Source organism: Ranitomeya variabilis, chromosome 8 (assembly GCF_051348905.1).
Source record: "Ranitomeya variabilis isolate aRanVar5 chromosome 8, aRanVar5.hap1, whole genome shotgun sequence".
In the NCBI taxonomy this organism is placed as follows: Eukaryota; Metazoa; Chordata; class Amphibia; order Anura; family Dendrobatidae; genus Ranitomeya; species Ranitomeya variabilis.
The window spans coordinates 105,646,362-105,662,339 of NC_135239.1; the positions used below are offsets into that span (position 1 = coordinate 105,646,362).

At 40.2% G+C, this 15,978-nt stretch overlaps 1 protein-coding gene across 1 annotated transcript in view; it reads right to left on the bottom strand.

Annotated features, from left to right (window-relative positions):
• Positions 1 to 1,144: 1,144 nt before the first annotated feature.
• Positions 1,145 to 15,978, bottom strand: part of PDC (phosducin) — a 221,598-nt gene continuing 206,764 nt past the window's right edge. The window contains exons 3-4 of the mRNA XM_077277618.1: positions 14,396 to 14,556; positions 1,145 to 3,137 (exon numbers count right to left, since the gene is read on the bottom strand). Of these exons, the coding sequence (XP_077133733.1) occupies positions 2,616 to 3,137; positions 14,396 to 14,556 (683 nt within the window). The 3' untranslated portion in view covers positions 1,145 to 2,615. The remainder of the gene's footprint in view (positions 3,138 to 14,395; positions 14,557 to 15,978) is intronic.

The following is a 15,978-nucleotide window of genomic DNA, read 5'->3' on the forward strand; positions in this document are numbered from 1 at the left end:
CTTTTAAAGTGTCCCCAAGTGCAGTGGCAAAAACCATCAAGCGCTACAAAGAAACTGGCTCACATAAGGACCTCCCCAGGAAAGGAAGACCAAGAGTCATCTCTGCTTCTGAGGGTAAGTTTATCCGCGTCACCAGCCTCAGAAATCGCAGGTTAACAATAGCTCAGATTAGAGACCAGGTCAATGCCACACAGAGTTCTAGCAGCAGACACATCTCTACAACTGTTAAAAGGAGACTTTGTGCAACAGGCCTTCATGGTAAAATAGCTGCTAGGAAACCACTGCTAAGGACAGGCAACAAGCAGAAGAGACTTGTTTGGGCTAAAGAACACAAGGAATGGACATTAGACCAGTGGAAATCTGTGCTTTGGTCTGATGAGTCCAAATTTAAGATCTTTGGTTCCAACCACCGTGTCTTTGTGCGATGCAAAAAAGGTGAACGGATGGACTCTACATGCCTGGTTCCCACCGTGAAGCATGGAGGAGAAGGTGTGATGGTGTGGGGGTGCTTTACTGGTGACACTTGGGGATTTATTCAAAATTGAAGGCATACTGAACCAGCATGGCTACCACAGCATCTTGCAGTGGCAGGCTATTCCATCCGGGTTGCGTTTAGTTGGCCCATCATTTCTTTTTCAACAGGACACTGACCCCAAACACACCTCCAGGCTGTGTAAGGGCTATTTGACCCAGAAGGAGAGTGATGGGGTGCTATGCCAGATAACCTGGCCTCCACAGTCACCAGACCTGAACCCAATCGAGATGGTTTGGGGTGAGCTGGACCGCAGAGTGAAGGCAAAAGGGCCAACAAGTGCTAAGCATCTCTGGGAACTCCTTCAAGATTGTTGGTAGACCATTCCCGATGACTACCTCTTGAAACTCATTAAGAGAATGCCAAGAGTGTGCAAAGCAGTCATCAAAGCAAAAGGTGGCTACTTTGAAGAACTAAGAATATATGACATAACAAAAAAGTGTGAAACAACTGAAGTTAAGTATATAATTCCACATGTGTTAATTCATAGTTTTGATGCCTTCAGTGTGAATGTACAATTTTCATAGTCAAGAAAATACAGAAAAAAATTTAAATGAGAAGGTGTGTCCAAACTTTTGGTCTGTCTTGTACATATTTATTAATGTGCTAAAATTTCCAATCTATGATCATTGTGGGTCCTAAATCCCTCACTCCTATTTGCTGCACTATCACAGTTAAAAGGACTTTACATTGAACATCTGTCAAGCAAGTTACCACTTCAAAATCTACGTTGAGAGAAACCTTTTCATTCTACCTTCTGTTATAGCTATGGACAATGCTTTTTTTTTATAAGAAAGTGTTGTTGATGATGTACTTCCCGCAAGTCGTTCTAGGTCTGCAGGTGCCGCAGCTTTTCCTTTCTTTACCACAGCACCGCAAGTGAAGCATTACACAGTGCTCAGATGGCATGCTTCAGAGACATGGTTTGCTCAGGATTCTCATCTAGTAGTCAATAGAAGATTCTAGGAACTATAGGAGGATGTGCTGGGGTGTGCTTACAGACACTGATCTCGGTCTCGTGAGCTTTGGGAATGCCTACATGACTGAGACACGATGACTTTTGGGAAAAATAAAGTTATTTTTTTCCCTGGGTGCCACACTTTCATTACTGCAGCCAAGCACCTTCATAATGCTATTAACCTGCAGGTTAAACCTATGTCTGTAGGCTAATAGTGTTATTGGACCTGACAGGTTCCCTTTAATTCTTATTTTTATAGCTTTACCTTTCCTAATTTGCATATACCAACAGTAGATCACATTCTGACCAAGGATATTTCACAGAACCGAATGATAAAACTATATGACAACTTAAAAGGGTGCAACTGTTTTAGCAAATAAGTAATGAAATGTAAAAGAATTTTCCAATATACTTTCCTCGTGGTTTTCAAGCTGTTTGCTTGAAGGGACACTGTCAGATTGTTAATGCCCAGTAAGCCATCTGCAGTGCCGGGTGGGTAAGGGTCTTTAATTTAAGACGTGCTACAACGTGTACAACGTACACCTCGCGTGGCTGTAGATCGATTTAGAAAGTAAGAGATTTTGAGCTTTGGCCAATTAAGTAAGTGAGCTAGCAAATGCCCCAAAGTGTCCCTGTGCAGACAAGTGCTCCATCTGTCCTCTCTGAACCCCACCTGACGCTGCTGATGGCCAGGAGAATACGGAATAAGCATTTAGTACAGAACACAATGTCTTGTCACAACTGTGCAGTTGTCTATGACGGTTCTTATGGAATGACTGCAAGATGAAAATCTTCAGAAATTGATACAAAAAATATTTTGGATCCCAAATTTTCACTAATCTTTATTTGCTGAAATGTTCTATGAAAGTTGTTCTGTACTGCAATAACAGAAGGCTATGTCACATGCTAGTTGTGCTAGACTAATTTTCTAAAACTCTTCGCTTTCCCTTAGTTAATCACACTATTTGGTATTAAACCGGGACTAAGGAAAACTGGTTAACATAACCATAAATATGCGTCACAACACTCCAAATATTTCCTATGATGTTTCCTTTTTGAATCATTGGACACAGGAACATCTCCTAAATGTAAGGTTTGTTACTATGTAATTTGGATATGTTTTGGCTATTCAATACCGCCCTCCCCATCATCACATGCCATGCCGTGACTTTCTTTCTCAGGCAAAAGCCCATATTCATTAAGAAATGCCTCCACATCACCAGCAAAGAATTCCTCACTCAAGTTTTCAGACACATTGATGAAATTACTAATTAGATCTCCTGATTTGTAGACCAGTATGGTTGGGAGGATTTCTGTAGCGAACCGTTCTCCGGCTCCTGTGTCAGCTGACTTAATTTTACAGAACTTTACTGTTGGATACTCTAGTGCAAGGCAGGTCAAACAGTTATTCAGGGCCTCACAAGCTTTGATCTCATCAGAAAATATATGAACTATTACTGTAGTGCTTTTTTTCTCTTTCTCTATTGCTTCTAAAAATTCATCCCCACTTTTCAGCTCATATAGGTACCCATATTTAGGGCCGAAACTCAGCCTCTGGTGCATATCTTGCATGCATTGTTTGCGATACTTTTGTAGACAGTTTTCATCCTCTTTGTCATTAATTAGTTCCTTTTCTTGCATACTCATCTGTGAATGGAAGGAAAAACAATTAAGTGCAAGTCATAAGAACGTTTCAATGATCATTCACAAGATGCCTATTACAGGGAAGCTGTCACCACACCACGGGCACCATGAATCAGGACCTGGCTGCACAATTGCAACAAATTATGTTTTTCTTTAAAATGCTAACGGCTGTTTCACCTGTAAGACCGTGTGTCAGATTGTCATGGTCCCACGGTTTTGCAGGCAAAACAGCTGTTTTTCTACAATATAAAGTAATTGTGCAATGAGTAAGTGGAAGACAGGAATTGCACAGGACTGTTGTAGTTTTCAGCTGCAGGGTGGCTGCTGTATGTGAATAAAGCTTAGAACTCAGACGCCAGTTTTCTCATACGAGTTCTAGCCATGGTTTTCATACTTATAATATTCTTTGGAGCTGTTTGTATTTTCGTGTGTTCTTACAGACTGAGTCATCTCCACAAATCACAGAGACCAATTTTTGATCTGAGTCTTTGATGAAATTCGCCAATTCAAATCCCTGGGTCCATGAAAAAAAAATCGGTCAGCACTTGGAGGACACCCGTGTGCTGTACATTTTTCACGGCCTGTTTGATAGTAGAAGCTCGAGAAACCTTCATTAGTTTTTATTTTTTCATCTTAGGAATACTGATTAAACTGTTGGTGAAAACTAGCACCCTGGCCAAATTCTGAGAACACTGTAAAAAATTACTGAAGTTTGAATGAAGCCTTATTCATATTATATTTGAAATTGAAATGGAAGGATTGTACATCACAAGGCCAGGTTCACACAGAATAGTGTAGTGCAGTTTTTTTTTTGTAGACAATGCCAAATGTTGTGCCAAGTGATTGGCTGAGCTGGTATTTCTGGCTGTTTTTGGTGACAAGGATCACTAATGGTGAGTTTCATTCCTTTGTTCTGAGCAGTTTGAAGCCTTTAAATAATAATTTATATTCCCTGGGCAATCCCTCTAACTAGTATACACTACCGTTCAAAAATTTTAGGTCACTTAGAAATTTCCTTATTTTTGAAAGAAAAGCACAGTTTTTTTTCCAATGAAGCTAACATTAAATGATTCAGAAATACACTCTATACATTGTTAATGTGGTAAATGACTTATAGCTGCAAACGTCTGCTTTGTAATGCAATATCTTCATAGATGTATAGAGGCCCATTTCCAACAACCATCACTCCAGTGTTCGTATAGTACTTTGTGTTTGCTAACTGTGTTTGAAGGCTAATGGATGGTTAGAATATCCTTGAAAACCCTTGTGCAAGTATGTTAGCACAGCTGAAAACAGTTTGGCTGTTTAGAGAACCTATAAACCTGACCTTCCTTTGAGCTAGTTGAGAATCTGGAGCATTACATTTGTTGGTTCCATTAAACTCTCAAAATGGCCAGAAAAAAATAACTTTCATGTGAAACTCAGCAGTCTATTCTTGTTCGCAGAAATGAAGGCTATTCCATGCGAGAAATTGCCAAGAAACTGAAGATTTTCCACAACGGTGTGTACTATTCCCTTCAGAGGAGAGCGCAAACAGGCTCCAACCAGAGTAGAAAGAGAAGTGGGAGGCCCCGCTGCACAACTGAGCAACAAGACAAGTACATTAGAGTCTGTAGTTTGAGAAATCGACTCCTCACTGGTCCTCAACTGGCAGCTTCATTACATAGTACACGCAAAACGCTAGTGTCAACGTCTACAGTGACGAGGTGATTCTGGAATGCTGGCCTTCAGGGCAGAGTGGCAAAGAAAAAGCCATATCTGAGACTGGCTAATAAAAGGAAAAGATTAATATGGGCAAAAGAACACAGACATTGGACATAGGAAGATTGGAAAAAAGTGTTATGGACAGAAGAATCCAAGTTTGAGATGTTCGGATCACACAGAAGAACATTTGTGAGACGCAGAACAACTGAAAAGATGCTTGAAGAGTGTCTGACCCCATCTGTCAAGCATGGTGGAGGTAATGTGATGGTCGGGGGTTTCTTTGGTGCTGGTAAAGTGGGAGATTTGTACAAGGTAAAAGGGATATTGAATAAGGAAGGCTATCACTCCATTTTGCAAAGCCATGCCATACCCTGTGGACAGCGCTTGATTGGAGCCAATTTCATCCAACAACAAGACAATGACCCAAAGCACACCTCCAAATTATGCAAGAACTATTTAGGGAAGAGGCAGGGAGCTGGTATTCTATCTGTAATGTTGTGACCAGCGCAGTCACCAGATCTCAACCCCATTGAGCTGTTGTGGGAGCAGCTTGACCGTATGGTACCCAAAAAGTGCCCATCAAGCCTAACCAACTTGTGGGAGGGTCTTCTGGAAGCATGGGGTGAAATTTCTCCAGATTACCCCAACAAATTAACTGCTAGAATGTAATTGCTGCAAAGGGAGCATTCTTTGACGAAAGCAAAGTTTGGAGGAGAAAATTATTATTTCAAATAAAAATCTTTTTTTTTAACCTTATCAATGTTTGGACTAGATTTTCAATTCATTTGGCAACTCATTTGATTAATAAAAGTATGAGTTTTCATGGAAAACACAAATTTGTCTGGGTGACCCTAAACTTTTGAACGGTAGTGTATCTCTCATTTTAAAAATATAGTACTCCTCTAAACATCTGCATTTTACTTTTTTGTATGCATCTAATTTAGTTACATAAACTGACAAAAAACCTTATGTCCATCAAGTTCAACCTTTAGTTTAATTTGTTTTAAAATATTTACTTTGCATAATTTTATGCATGTTTACAAAAGACATCATGTGCAGTAGCCAATAGATCATCTTCCCATATATCACTTCTATACTGTAGTCAGCTACAGTATATCCACACACTGTCTACATCCACAAACTTATATCTATTTTATTGGGATTTAATGTCATGTACCAACACAAAGTAGCAAGCGTTTGTGCAGTTTTAGGCTATGTTCATATGTTGCATTTTTGCAGCATTTTTTAGATGCTTTATTATGCAAATTTTCACCTATGTTTTTCATACGATGTATAGGGGATGTAATTATACTTTAATTACTGTATGCTCAATATTAAGTGATTACAAAAAATATGAATATAAAATAATTATAATTAATGTGTTAATATTAATATTGAGAAGAATTAATTTCAGCCTATTGGTTCAACCCTCTGCCACAGTCACTGTCTCTCATGTGCGAAAATTAATTGCCCATCCGTGATCTAAACCATTCGACTGTAGCTCTTGCAGTATGTTTAGGGTGGTTGGCTGTCCTGCCGCTCCATCCATCTTCACATCAACTTTGACCAGCTTCCCTATCCCAGATAAAGAAAATCTCTCTATCATGATGCTGCCACCATATTTGACAGTGGGGATGGTGTTTTCAAGGTGATGTGCTGTGTTAGTTTTTGGTCACACATAAAGTTTTGCATTTAGTCCAAAAAGTTCTACTTTGGTATCATTTGACAAGAGCACCTTTTTTCCAGACGCTAACTGTGTCCTCTACAAGGCTTTATGAAAACTGCAAATGGGACTTATTATGTCTTGCTTTCAAAAATGACTTTCTTGTTGCTGCCACTGTTTTATAAAGGAAAGATTTGTGGAGTATACGACTAATAGTGGACAGTTTCTCCCACCTGACTTGTGGGTCTCTGCAGCATCTCCAGAGTAACCTGAACAGCTGGCATGTGCCCGCAATAGGTGTGGGCAGAATTGCGATCCGCCCGCGCCTAATAACTGGTTAGGCTTCTTTCATACTTCAGTTGTTTGGCATCAGTCACCGCCGACATAGTGACGGATCGACGGATCCGTCACAATTGTTAAGAATACGGTTCTAACGGATCCGTTTTTTTGACGGATCCGTTACTTGGGGGTTGTCTGGGAAAAGTATCCACCTACTTTTTGGAGCATGCGCAATTGAAAAAGCGGATTGGGGCGACGAATTTGCCGAAATGACGGTTTCGACGGATCCATCGCCCATAGGCGGCCATTCTATGGAATGGCGGACGCGACGGATCCATCGTGAACCGCCATTTCGGCGCAGACAAAAAACGTTATAATGTCCGTCAATGTCTAGATGACGTCTGCCAAATCTCGACGGATCCGTCGTCGATGGACGACCATCCGCCACAATCCGTCGCTAATGCATGTCTATGGGAAAATAGCGGATCCGCCCCCAAAAAATGGCGGATCCGCTATTTGACGAAAATGGCAGTTTTAAACTGACGCCAAAAGACTGAAGTGTGAAAGAGGCCTTAAATGCCGCTGTCAAACTCTGACATCAGCATTTAACCCATTACTTGCCAAATTAGCAATTTTCATTTTTTTTTTAATGACAGATTTTTAATGATTTGGGTCCTAGTGAATCAGAAACATAATTTGCAAAATTTTTTCAAGTACGGATTTTTCAGAAAAGGGCGTCCCAATATTCAATTAAAAATGACAATGACATGATTTCCTATTTTGAAAACATTCATTTTACAAACAACACAAAAAATTGGACCTAATTATAAAAATTATAAAATCTTAGTTGCTAGAAGCTTAAGATTAGGCATCTCAAAAAAAGGACATTTGTAGATAATGGGTTAACAAGCGCTTCCGGCCATACGGCCGGAAATGCTCGCACTGGTGACTCCCGTCACGTGATCGGGGGTCTTCGGTGCATCGGCATGACAACCAGAGGTCTCCAGCAGACCCCTATGGTTGTTGATGCCAGATTGCTATGAGCGCCACACTGTGGTTGGCGCTCATAGCAATGCTGTAATTCTGCTAGATAGAGGTGATCTGAGCATCGCCTCTATGCAGCAGAGGTGATCGAGTTATGGCAGCTTTTAGCCTCCCATGGAGACTATTGAAGCATGCCAAAATTAAAAAAGAATGTTTTTAAAAATATGAAAAAAATAAAAAAAATATAAAAGTTTAAATCACCCCCCTTTCGCCCCATTCAAAATAAAACAATATAAAAAAAAATCAAACCTACACATTTGGTATCACCGCTTTCAGGATCGACTGATCTATCAATAAAAAAAGAATTTACCTGATCGCTAAACAGTGTGCCGAGAAAAAATAAAAACGCCAGAATTACTTTTTTTTTGGTCGCCACGACATTGCATTAAAATGCAATAATGGGCAATAAAAAGAACGTATCTGCAACAGAATGGTATCATTTAAAACGTCAGCTCAGCAAAAAATAAGCCCTCACCCAACCCAAGATCAAGAAAAATGGAGATGCTACGGGTAATGGAAAACTGTGCAAATTTTTTTAGCAAAGTTTGGATTTTTTTTCACCACTTAGATTAAAAATAACCTAGTCATGTTAGGTGTCTATGAACTCGTAATGACCTGGAGAATCATAATGGCAGGTCAGTTTTAGGATTTAGTGAACCCAGCAAAAAAGCCAAGCAAAAAACAAGTGTGGGAATGCACGTTTTTTGCAATTTCACCGCATTTGGAATTTCTTTCCTGTTCTAGTAGTTTCTAGTAGACGACATGGTAAAACCAATGATGTCGTTCAAAAGTACAACTTGTACTGCAAAAAATAAGCCCTCACATGGCCATATTGACAGAAAAATATAAAAGTTATGGCTCTGGGAAGGAGGGGAGCGAAAAACGAAAAAGCAAAAATGAAAAAAGCTCTGGGGATTAAGGGGTTAAAACAGTTCCACTATTGCTCTCTGTTTTCAATTTGCACTTTCACTTTATTGTGTGACACAGTTTTGGTCATCCTTGATCATTTTTTATAAATTTTTGCACATATTTTTATATATTAGTGTCTCTTACATTGTTTGTACATATATTTTTCCTCCCCCTTTTCCTCCTACACCCTCCCTTCCTCATCTCTTCCCCTTCAGTTTTTTCAGTTTTTTAATTTTTTCATATTATTGACATTGCAATGCTTTAATTACATTTTTGAAGATAAAACCTGGTGTGTTGGTTTCCACGCTGATCCTTATTATTTATGACATTGATCTCTTATTATTAATATTTTTATTTTAATGTATTTATCATCTATACAACTGTACATTTTTGTCTATAATTGAGTAATTATTTATCATTTTCTCAACCAGGTACTCACTTTTTTGGTTTGTATTGTCTAATTGTCCATGCGGGCACCTCTTTTTTTGTAGTGCTACAATTTTACCCTCACTAATAAAGGTATTTTAAACCTTAATTTTATTTGTCCCATTGCTTTCTGACCCTTGTTCGGTACTTCTCTTTTTGGTTTTACAATTTATCCCGAATGGTCTGCTATTCCTCTGATACAGCAGAGCAGATATATATCACTCATGGCTTACTTGATGTATTCTACAACCCCTGGCAAAAATTATGGAATCACCGGCCTTGGAGGATGTTCATTCAGTTGTTTAATGTTGTAGAAAAAAAAACAGATTACAGACATGGTACAAAACTAAAGTAATTTCAAATGGCAACTTTCTGGCTTTATGGCCGGTTTCACGTCAGTGGCTCCTCTACGTGTGGTGACAGTTTCCTCACGTACCGGGGACACTGACACACGTAGACCCATTCAAATGAATGTGTCTCTGCAGATGTCAGTGTGTTTTCGCAGACCGCGTGTCCGTGTGCAAAACACGGAGACATGTCAGTGTTCGTGGGAGCGCACGGATCACACGGACCCATTAAAGTCAATGGGTGCATGTAAGCACGTACCGCACACGGATGCCATCCGTGTGCTTTTTTTTTAAAGTCATAGGGTTAAAATTGAAACAAATTGTTTCAATACACGGACGATAAACACGGACACACGGATGACACACTGATAGCTCCTGGACCGTTTCTTCCGGTACCGGAAATATCTGGACGTGTGAGACTGGCCTAAGAAACACTAAAAGAAATCAAGAACAAAAATGTGGTAGTCAGTAATTGTTATTTTTTTTAACCAAGCATAGGGGAAAAATTATGGACTCACTCAATTCTGAGGAAAAAATTATGGAATCATGACAAACAAACGAAAAAACACTCCAACACATCACTAGTATTTTGTTGCACCACCTCTGGCTTTTATAACAGCTTGCAGTCTCTGAGGCATGGATTTAATGAGTGTCTAACAGTACTCTTCATCAATATGGCTCCAACTTTCTCTGATTGCTGTTGCCAGATCAGCTTTGCAGGTTGGAGCCTTGTCATGGACCATTTTCTTCAACTTCCACCAAAGATTTTTAATTGGATTGAGATCCAGACTATTTGCAGGCCATGACATTGACCTAATGCGTCTTTTTTCAAGGAATGTTTGCACAGTTTTTGCTCTATGGCAGGATGTATTATCATCTTGAAAAATGATTTCATCATCCCCAAACATCCTTTCAATTGATGGGATAAGAAAAGTGTCCAAAATATCAACATAAACTTGTGCATTTATTGAAGATGTAATGACAGCCATCTCCCCAGTGCCTTTACCTGACATGCAGCCCCATATCATCAATGAGTGTGGAAATGTGTATGTTCTCTTCAGGCAGTCATCTTTATAAATCTCATTAGAACGGCACCAAACAAAAGTTCCAGCATCATCACCTTGCCCAATGCAGATTTGCGATTTATCACTGAATCTGACTTTCATCCAGTCATCCACAGTCCACGATTGCTTTTCCTTAGCTCACTGTAACCTTGTTTTTTTCTGTTTAGGTGTTAATGATGGCTTTCGTTTAGCCTTTCTGTATGTAAATCCTGTTTCCTTTAGGCAGTTTCTTACAGTTCGGTCACAGACGTTGACTCCAGTTTCCACCCATTTGTTCCTCATTTGTTTTGTTGTGCATTTCCTGTTTTGGAGACATATTGCTTTAAGTTTCCAGTCTTGACGCTTTGATGTCTTCATTGGTCTACCAGTATGTTTGCCTTTAACAACCTTCCCATGTTGTTTGTATTTGGTCCAGATTTTAGACACAGCTGACTGTGAACAACCAACATCTTTTGCAACATTGCATGATGATTTACCCTCTTTTAAGAGTTTGATAATCCTCTCCTTTGCTTCAATTGACATCTCTCGTGTTGGAGCCTTGATTCATGTCAGTCCACTTGGTGGGACAGCTCTCCAAGGTGTGATCACTCCTTTTTACAGGCAAACGAGCAGATCTAATTTGATCCAGGTGTTATTTTGGGGTATGAAAATTTACAGGGTGATTCTATAATTTTTTCCTCAGAATTGAGTGATTCCATAATTTCCCCCCTATGCTTGGTTTAAAAAAGTAACCATTACTGACTACCACATTTTTTGTTCTTGATTTCTATTAGTGTTTCATAAAGCCAGAAAGTTGCCATTTGAAATTACTTTAGTTTTGTGCCATGTCTGTGATCTGCTTTTTTTCTGAATGAACATCCTCCAAGACTGGTGATTCCATAATTTTTACCAGGGGTTGTATATTATAGTGATATACATCAATTGCTGTGTTCAATACGTCCTTTTTATTACTGAAATGTATGTTCAGTAAATGCACTCAATACTTGGTCGGGGCTCCTTTTGCATCAATTACTGCATCAATGTGGCGTGGCATAGAGGCGATCAGCCTGTAGCACTGCTGAGGTGTTATGGAAGCCCAGGTTGCTTTGATAGCAGCCTTCAGCTTGTCTGCATTGTTGAGTCTGGTGTCTCTCATCTTCCTCTTGACAATACCCCATAGATTCTCTATAGGTCTAAGGTCAGGTGAGTTTGCTGGCCAATCAAGCACAGTGATACTGTTGTTTTTAAACCAGGTATTGGTACTTTTGGCAGTGTGGACAGGTGCCAAGTCCTGCTGGAGAATGTATTTTCCATCTCCAAACAGCTTGTTGGCAGAGGGAAGCATGAAGTGCTCTAAAATTTCCTGGTAGATGGCTGTGCAGACTTTGGTCTTGATAAAACACAATGCACCTACACCAGCAGATGATATGGCTCCCCAAATCATTACTGATTGTGGAAACTTCACACTAGATCTCAAGTAGCTTGGATTGTGTGACTCTCCACTCTTCCTCGAGACTCTGGGACCTTGATTTCCAAATGAAATGCAAAATTAACTTTTCATCTGAAATCAACACCTTGGGCCACTGAGCAACAGTCCAGTTCTTTTTCTCCTTGGCCCAGGTAAGATGCTTCTGGTGTTGTCTATTTGTCAGGAGTGGCTTAACACAAGGAATGTGACACTTGTAGCCCATGTCCTGGATACGTCTGTGTGTGGTGGCTCTTGAAGCAATGACTCCAGCAGCAGTCCACACCTTGTGAATCCAAATATTTGAATGGCCTTTTCTTAACAATCCTTTCAAGGTTGCAGTTATGCCGGATGCTTGTGCACCATTTTCTACCACACTTTTCCCTTCCACTCAACTCAACTTTCCATTAATATGCTTGGATACAGCACTCTGTGAACAGCCAACTTCTTTAGCAATGACCTTTTTTGGCTTACCCTCCTTGTGGAGTGTGTCAATGACTGCTTTCTGGACATCTGTCAAGTCAGCAGTCTTCCCCATGATTGTGAAGCCTACTGAAACAGACTAAGGGACCTTTTTAAACTGAAATAAATTAACTTTTTGATGACACTTGCACTTATTACTTGTACTTATTATGTGGCACTGGGGTACTAGGTTCTTTGTCATCCTATTGTCTTCCTTTATGTTTTTGTATGTCATTTTGTCTTTTTTGGAGTGGCAAGCTACATCCAAATTCATACTGTATATTGAATACAATTGAATAGTTGTGGATGTTTAACTATGCGCCTCATGGATCTATTGCTATTAAATGTTTATATACGGGTTGTCTAAGATTTAGATATTGATGACTACAGATGTTACAAATAAAATTGCAGAACCCAGTCCAGTGACCACGTCAGTAGTCTGTGGCTGCTGGATGGAAGCCCAGTGACCCACCTCCTATCTGCCAGTGTTTCCTGCTCTTCTTTTGATTAGCCAGTTTTCTTCAATTTCAAGTGCGTCATGCCACAACAATGACGACATGTCAGGCCGCCTACTCAAAAGAGGAAAGTGGGATGCCATCAGGTAGGTGGCAGTTTGCTGGGTTCCTGTCTGGCAACTTCAGATTACTGACGTAGCCACTGGACCTGGTCCTACAAACCGAATTGCACCATTTTTAATGATGGCCACTTGTGTTTAATCCCTATAAGCAAAATCAGAGATGGGAAGAGCATTTGGAGGGGGGCTCACAGCCATTTGCAGTAAATGTTGGCTATGTTATATAGCTGGTATCTTTGTCTAACAGTTGTGGTTGAAAGTGAGTTCCAATCACTGCTATTAACCATTTACGTGCTGCTGTCAATCTCTGATGGAGCATTTAAATGAAGCAGGGCACCTATGGGTTCCGATGGCAGCTGGGGCCTTGCTGAAGGCTGTCCCTGCCATCTTGGTTATCCTGTGAAGACCACGATTTACAACATATACTGCAATACTGCAGGATCAAGTCCCCTAAGGGGAGTAACAAATGTTTTAAAAAATTCAAAAATATATAAATTTAAATAGCCCCCATTTTCTCCCACTAGCAATAAAAAGATTAAAAAAAAATAGAAAATTGGTATCGCTGTATCTGTAAAAGTACGGCTTATCAAAATATAAAATGAATTAACCCATTATGTAAGCGCCATAAAGAAAAGAAACATAAAAATATCAAATTTGTATGAATAAAATAGCTCAGAATGCTGACATAGCTCAATTGACAGAAAAATAAAAACCTTATAGGTCTTGGAAAATGCCAACACAAACCAAATTATTTTTTTCACCACTGAAAACTATGAAAACAAAACCTAAAAATAACAATGGTGGAATTGTATTTTTTCCCCATTTCATCCACATGGATTTTTTCCTTCCTTTCAGTGCATTATATTGTAAAATGAATGGTGTTATTCAAAACTAAAACTTTAATATAGCCCTTATTTAGCTATGTCAACGAAAAAGGGGAGCAAAAAATGCAAACATAAAAATGAAAATTGGTTGCTGAGGCAATGGGTTAAGCTTTGGCTGCAAAAGATACATAGTGTGCGGAGTCCGAACACCACAGCTCTGCACACTACGTAGTGGCCATCCTGACACAGGGTGACACAGCACAGCTCCTTACTGGATCTAAGCTGCAGTAATGGAGAATTACCACTGCACGGTGTATGGAAATGTGATGCCATATCTCCGTATACTGGTTACTTCCGCACTGTATGAGACCTCCAGTTGTTTGATAAAGGCATTGTATTTGTTGTACCCTCTCCAACCTGATAGTCATTATTCATCCTGGACATTGCCTGTAAGCAAGGTAAGTATTGGAAATCTCTCTTTCTACCATATGTTTGCTGTTTTTGACCGACTGTTGAAATACCTTTCGAGCTAATTTTTCTCTTGTGTCCTTCTCTTCTTTATTTGCTGCCTTGTAGGGAGAAGACATTTGCCGAAGAATTTCCTTTTTGTTTGCAGGTATTGCATCTTGGACTTCACTGACAAGCTTGAACTTTCTCCAGTCATGTATGACACCTTTTGGTCCTGTGTAAATAAAGTGGGTAGCTTAAGAATAAACTAAATCATCTTCATGTCGTATTAAATAAATGCAATATAAAATATGCTATTAAAATTTAACATTCATTTCAATTTTTCCCCCCAAAATCAATAGTACAAGAAGTGCTAAGAAACTTTTGCAAGGTATCTTATTATAGAAAAATATTTATTTGACAATTCGACAATGTAGCTTGTGTAAGGTGCCGGTGCTCCCTAACGCGCTTGGCACTTTACAAATAAATTGTGTCCAAGTTCATAAGTGTTGTACTGTGTACATTGCTTTGTATTCACTTGTAGGCCGGAGGCTTTGCTGTTTCCACGTCCTTGGTTCCAGGATCAGCCAAGCACACATCAGGGGGTGCCCGGTTCATTTTAACAAGTTCAACTTTACTGGACAGTCCAAGTACATCAGTCTCTAACACACAGTATAGGGCACAGCACCCTCCAGTTCTTGTTCCATGAACACAGCACATTTCAGTCATTTTCTTATTGTCACGGGGAAACTAGGTGAGCGAGAGCTAAATACCCGGGCCCCTGCAGTTTCCCTCAGATTAGGGAAATCCTGACTGACCCTCTACCTGGAGTTTACACTGATGGTGTGCATGTCCAGGCCTCAAACTTCACCCTAACTCCTGTGATAACCCTAGGCTGATACTTCCGCCCTCCACCCAGTGAAGAGGTAATATTCCAATACCCACAGATAGAACAGACAAGGATAAAGGAAAATATACACCACGCCACAGTCACTCAGGAATACACTATAAATGTGCATGGCAAAATAAATACAAATATAGGAAGGAGTAAATAAGACAGAGGAAAATACACCACCAGCAACGAATCTCCAAACCAGCTCTCCACTCCAGACCGAGATAACAACGCACAAGAGAGACGCTATAATCGGCGACGCCCAATGAACAGGAGAACTATTTAAAGGCCATGGGAATGGCCCAGCTTCCAATCCGAGGATCAGGTAAATTAACCCCGGAACAGCTAGACAAAATCTAGCAGACGCCAATGAGCAAATAGTGGTCAACAGCGGAATTACCGCTGTCTGTCAGACGACCTAGTCTGAACAGCATCCGACATGACAGTACCCCGCCTTCTACGAGGGACCCCAGGGCCCTCACGGCTTATAGGACCCGGCTTGTCTGGATGCCGAAGATGAAAAAACCTGACCAGTCGATCCGCATGAATGTCCGAGGCTGGTACCCAGGACCTCTCCTCAGGCCCATAACCACGCCAGTGTACCAAGTACTGTAAAGTGTGACGCACTACACGAGAGTCAACCACCTTGGAGACTTCAAACTCCAAATTACCATCCAAAAAGACTGGAGGTGGCATAGGCGCCGCATCCACAGAACCCACCACCTTCTTTAGAAGAGACCTGTGGAACACGTTGTGTATCTTATA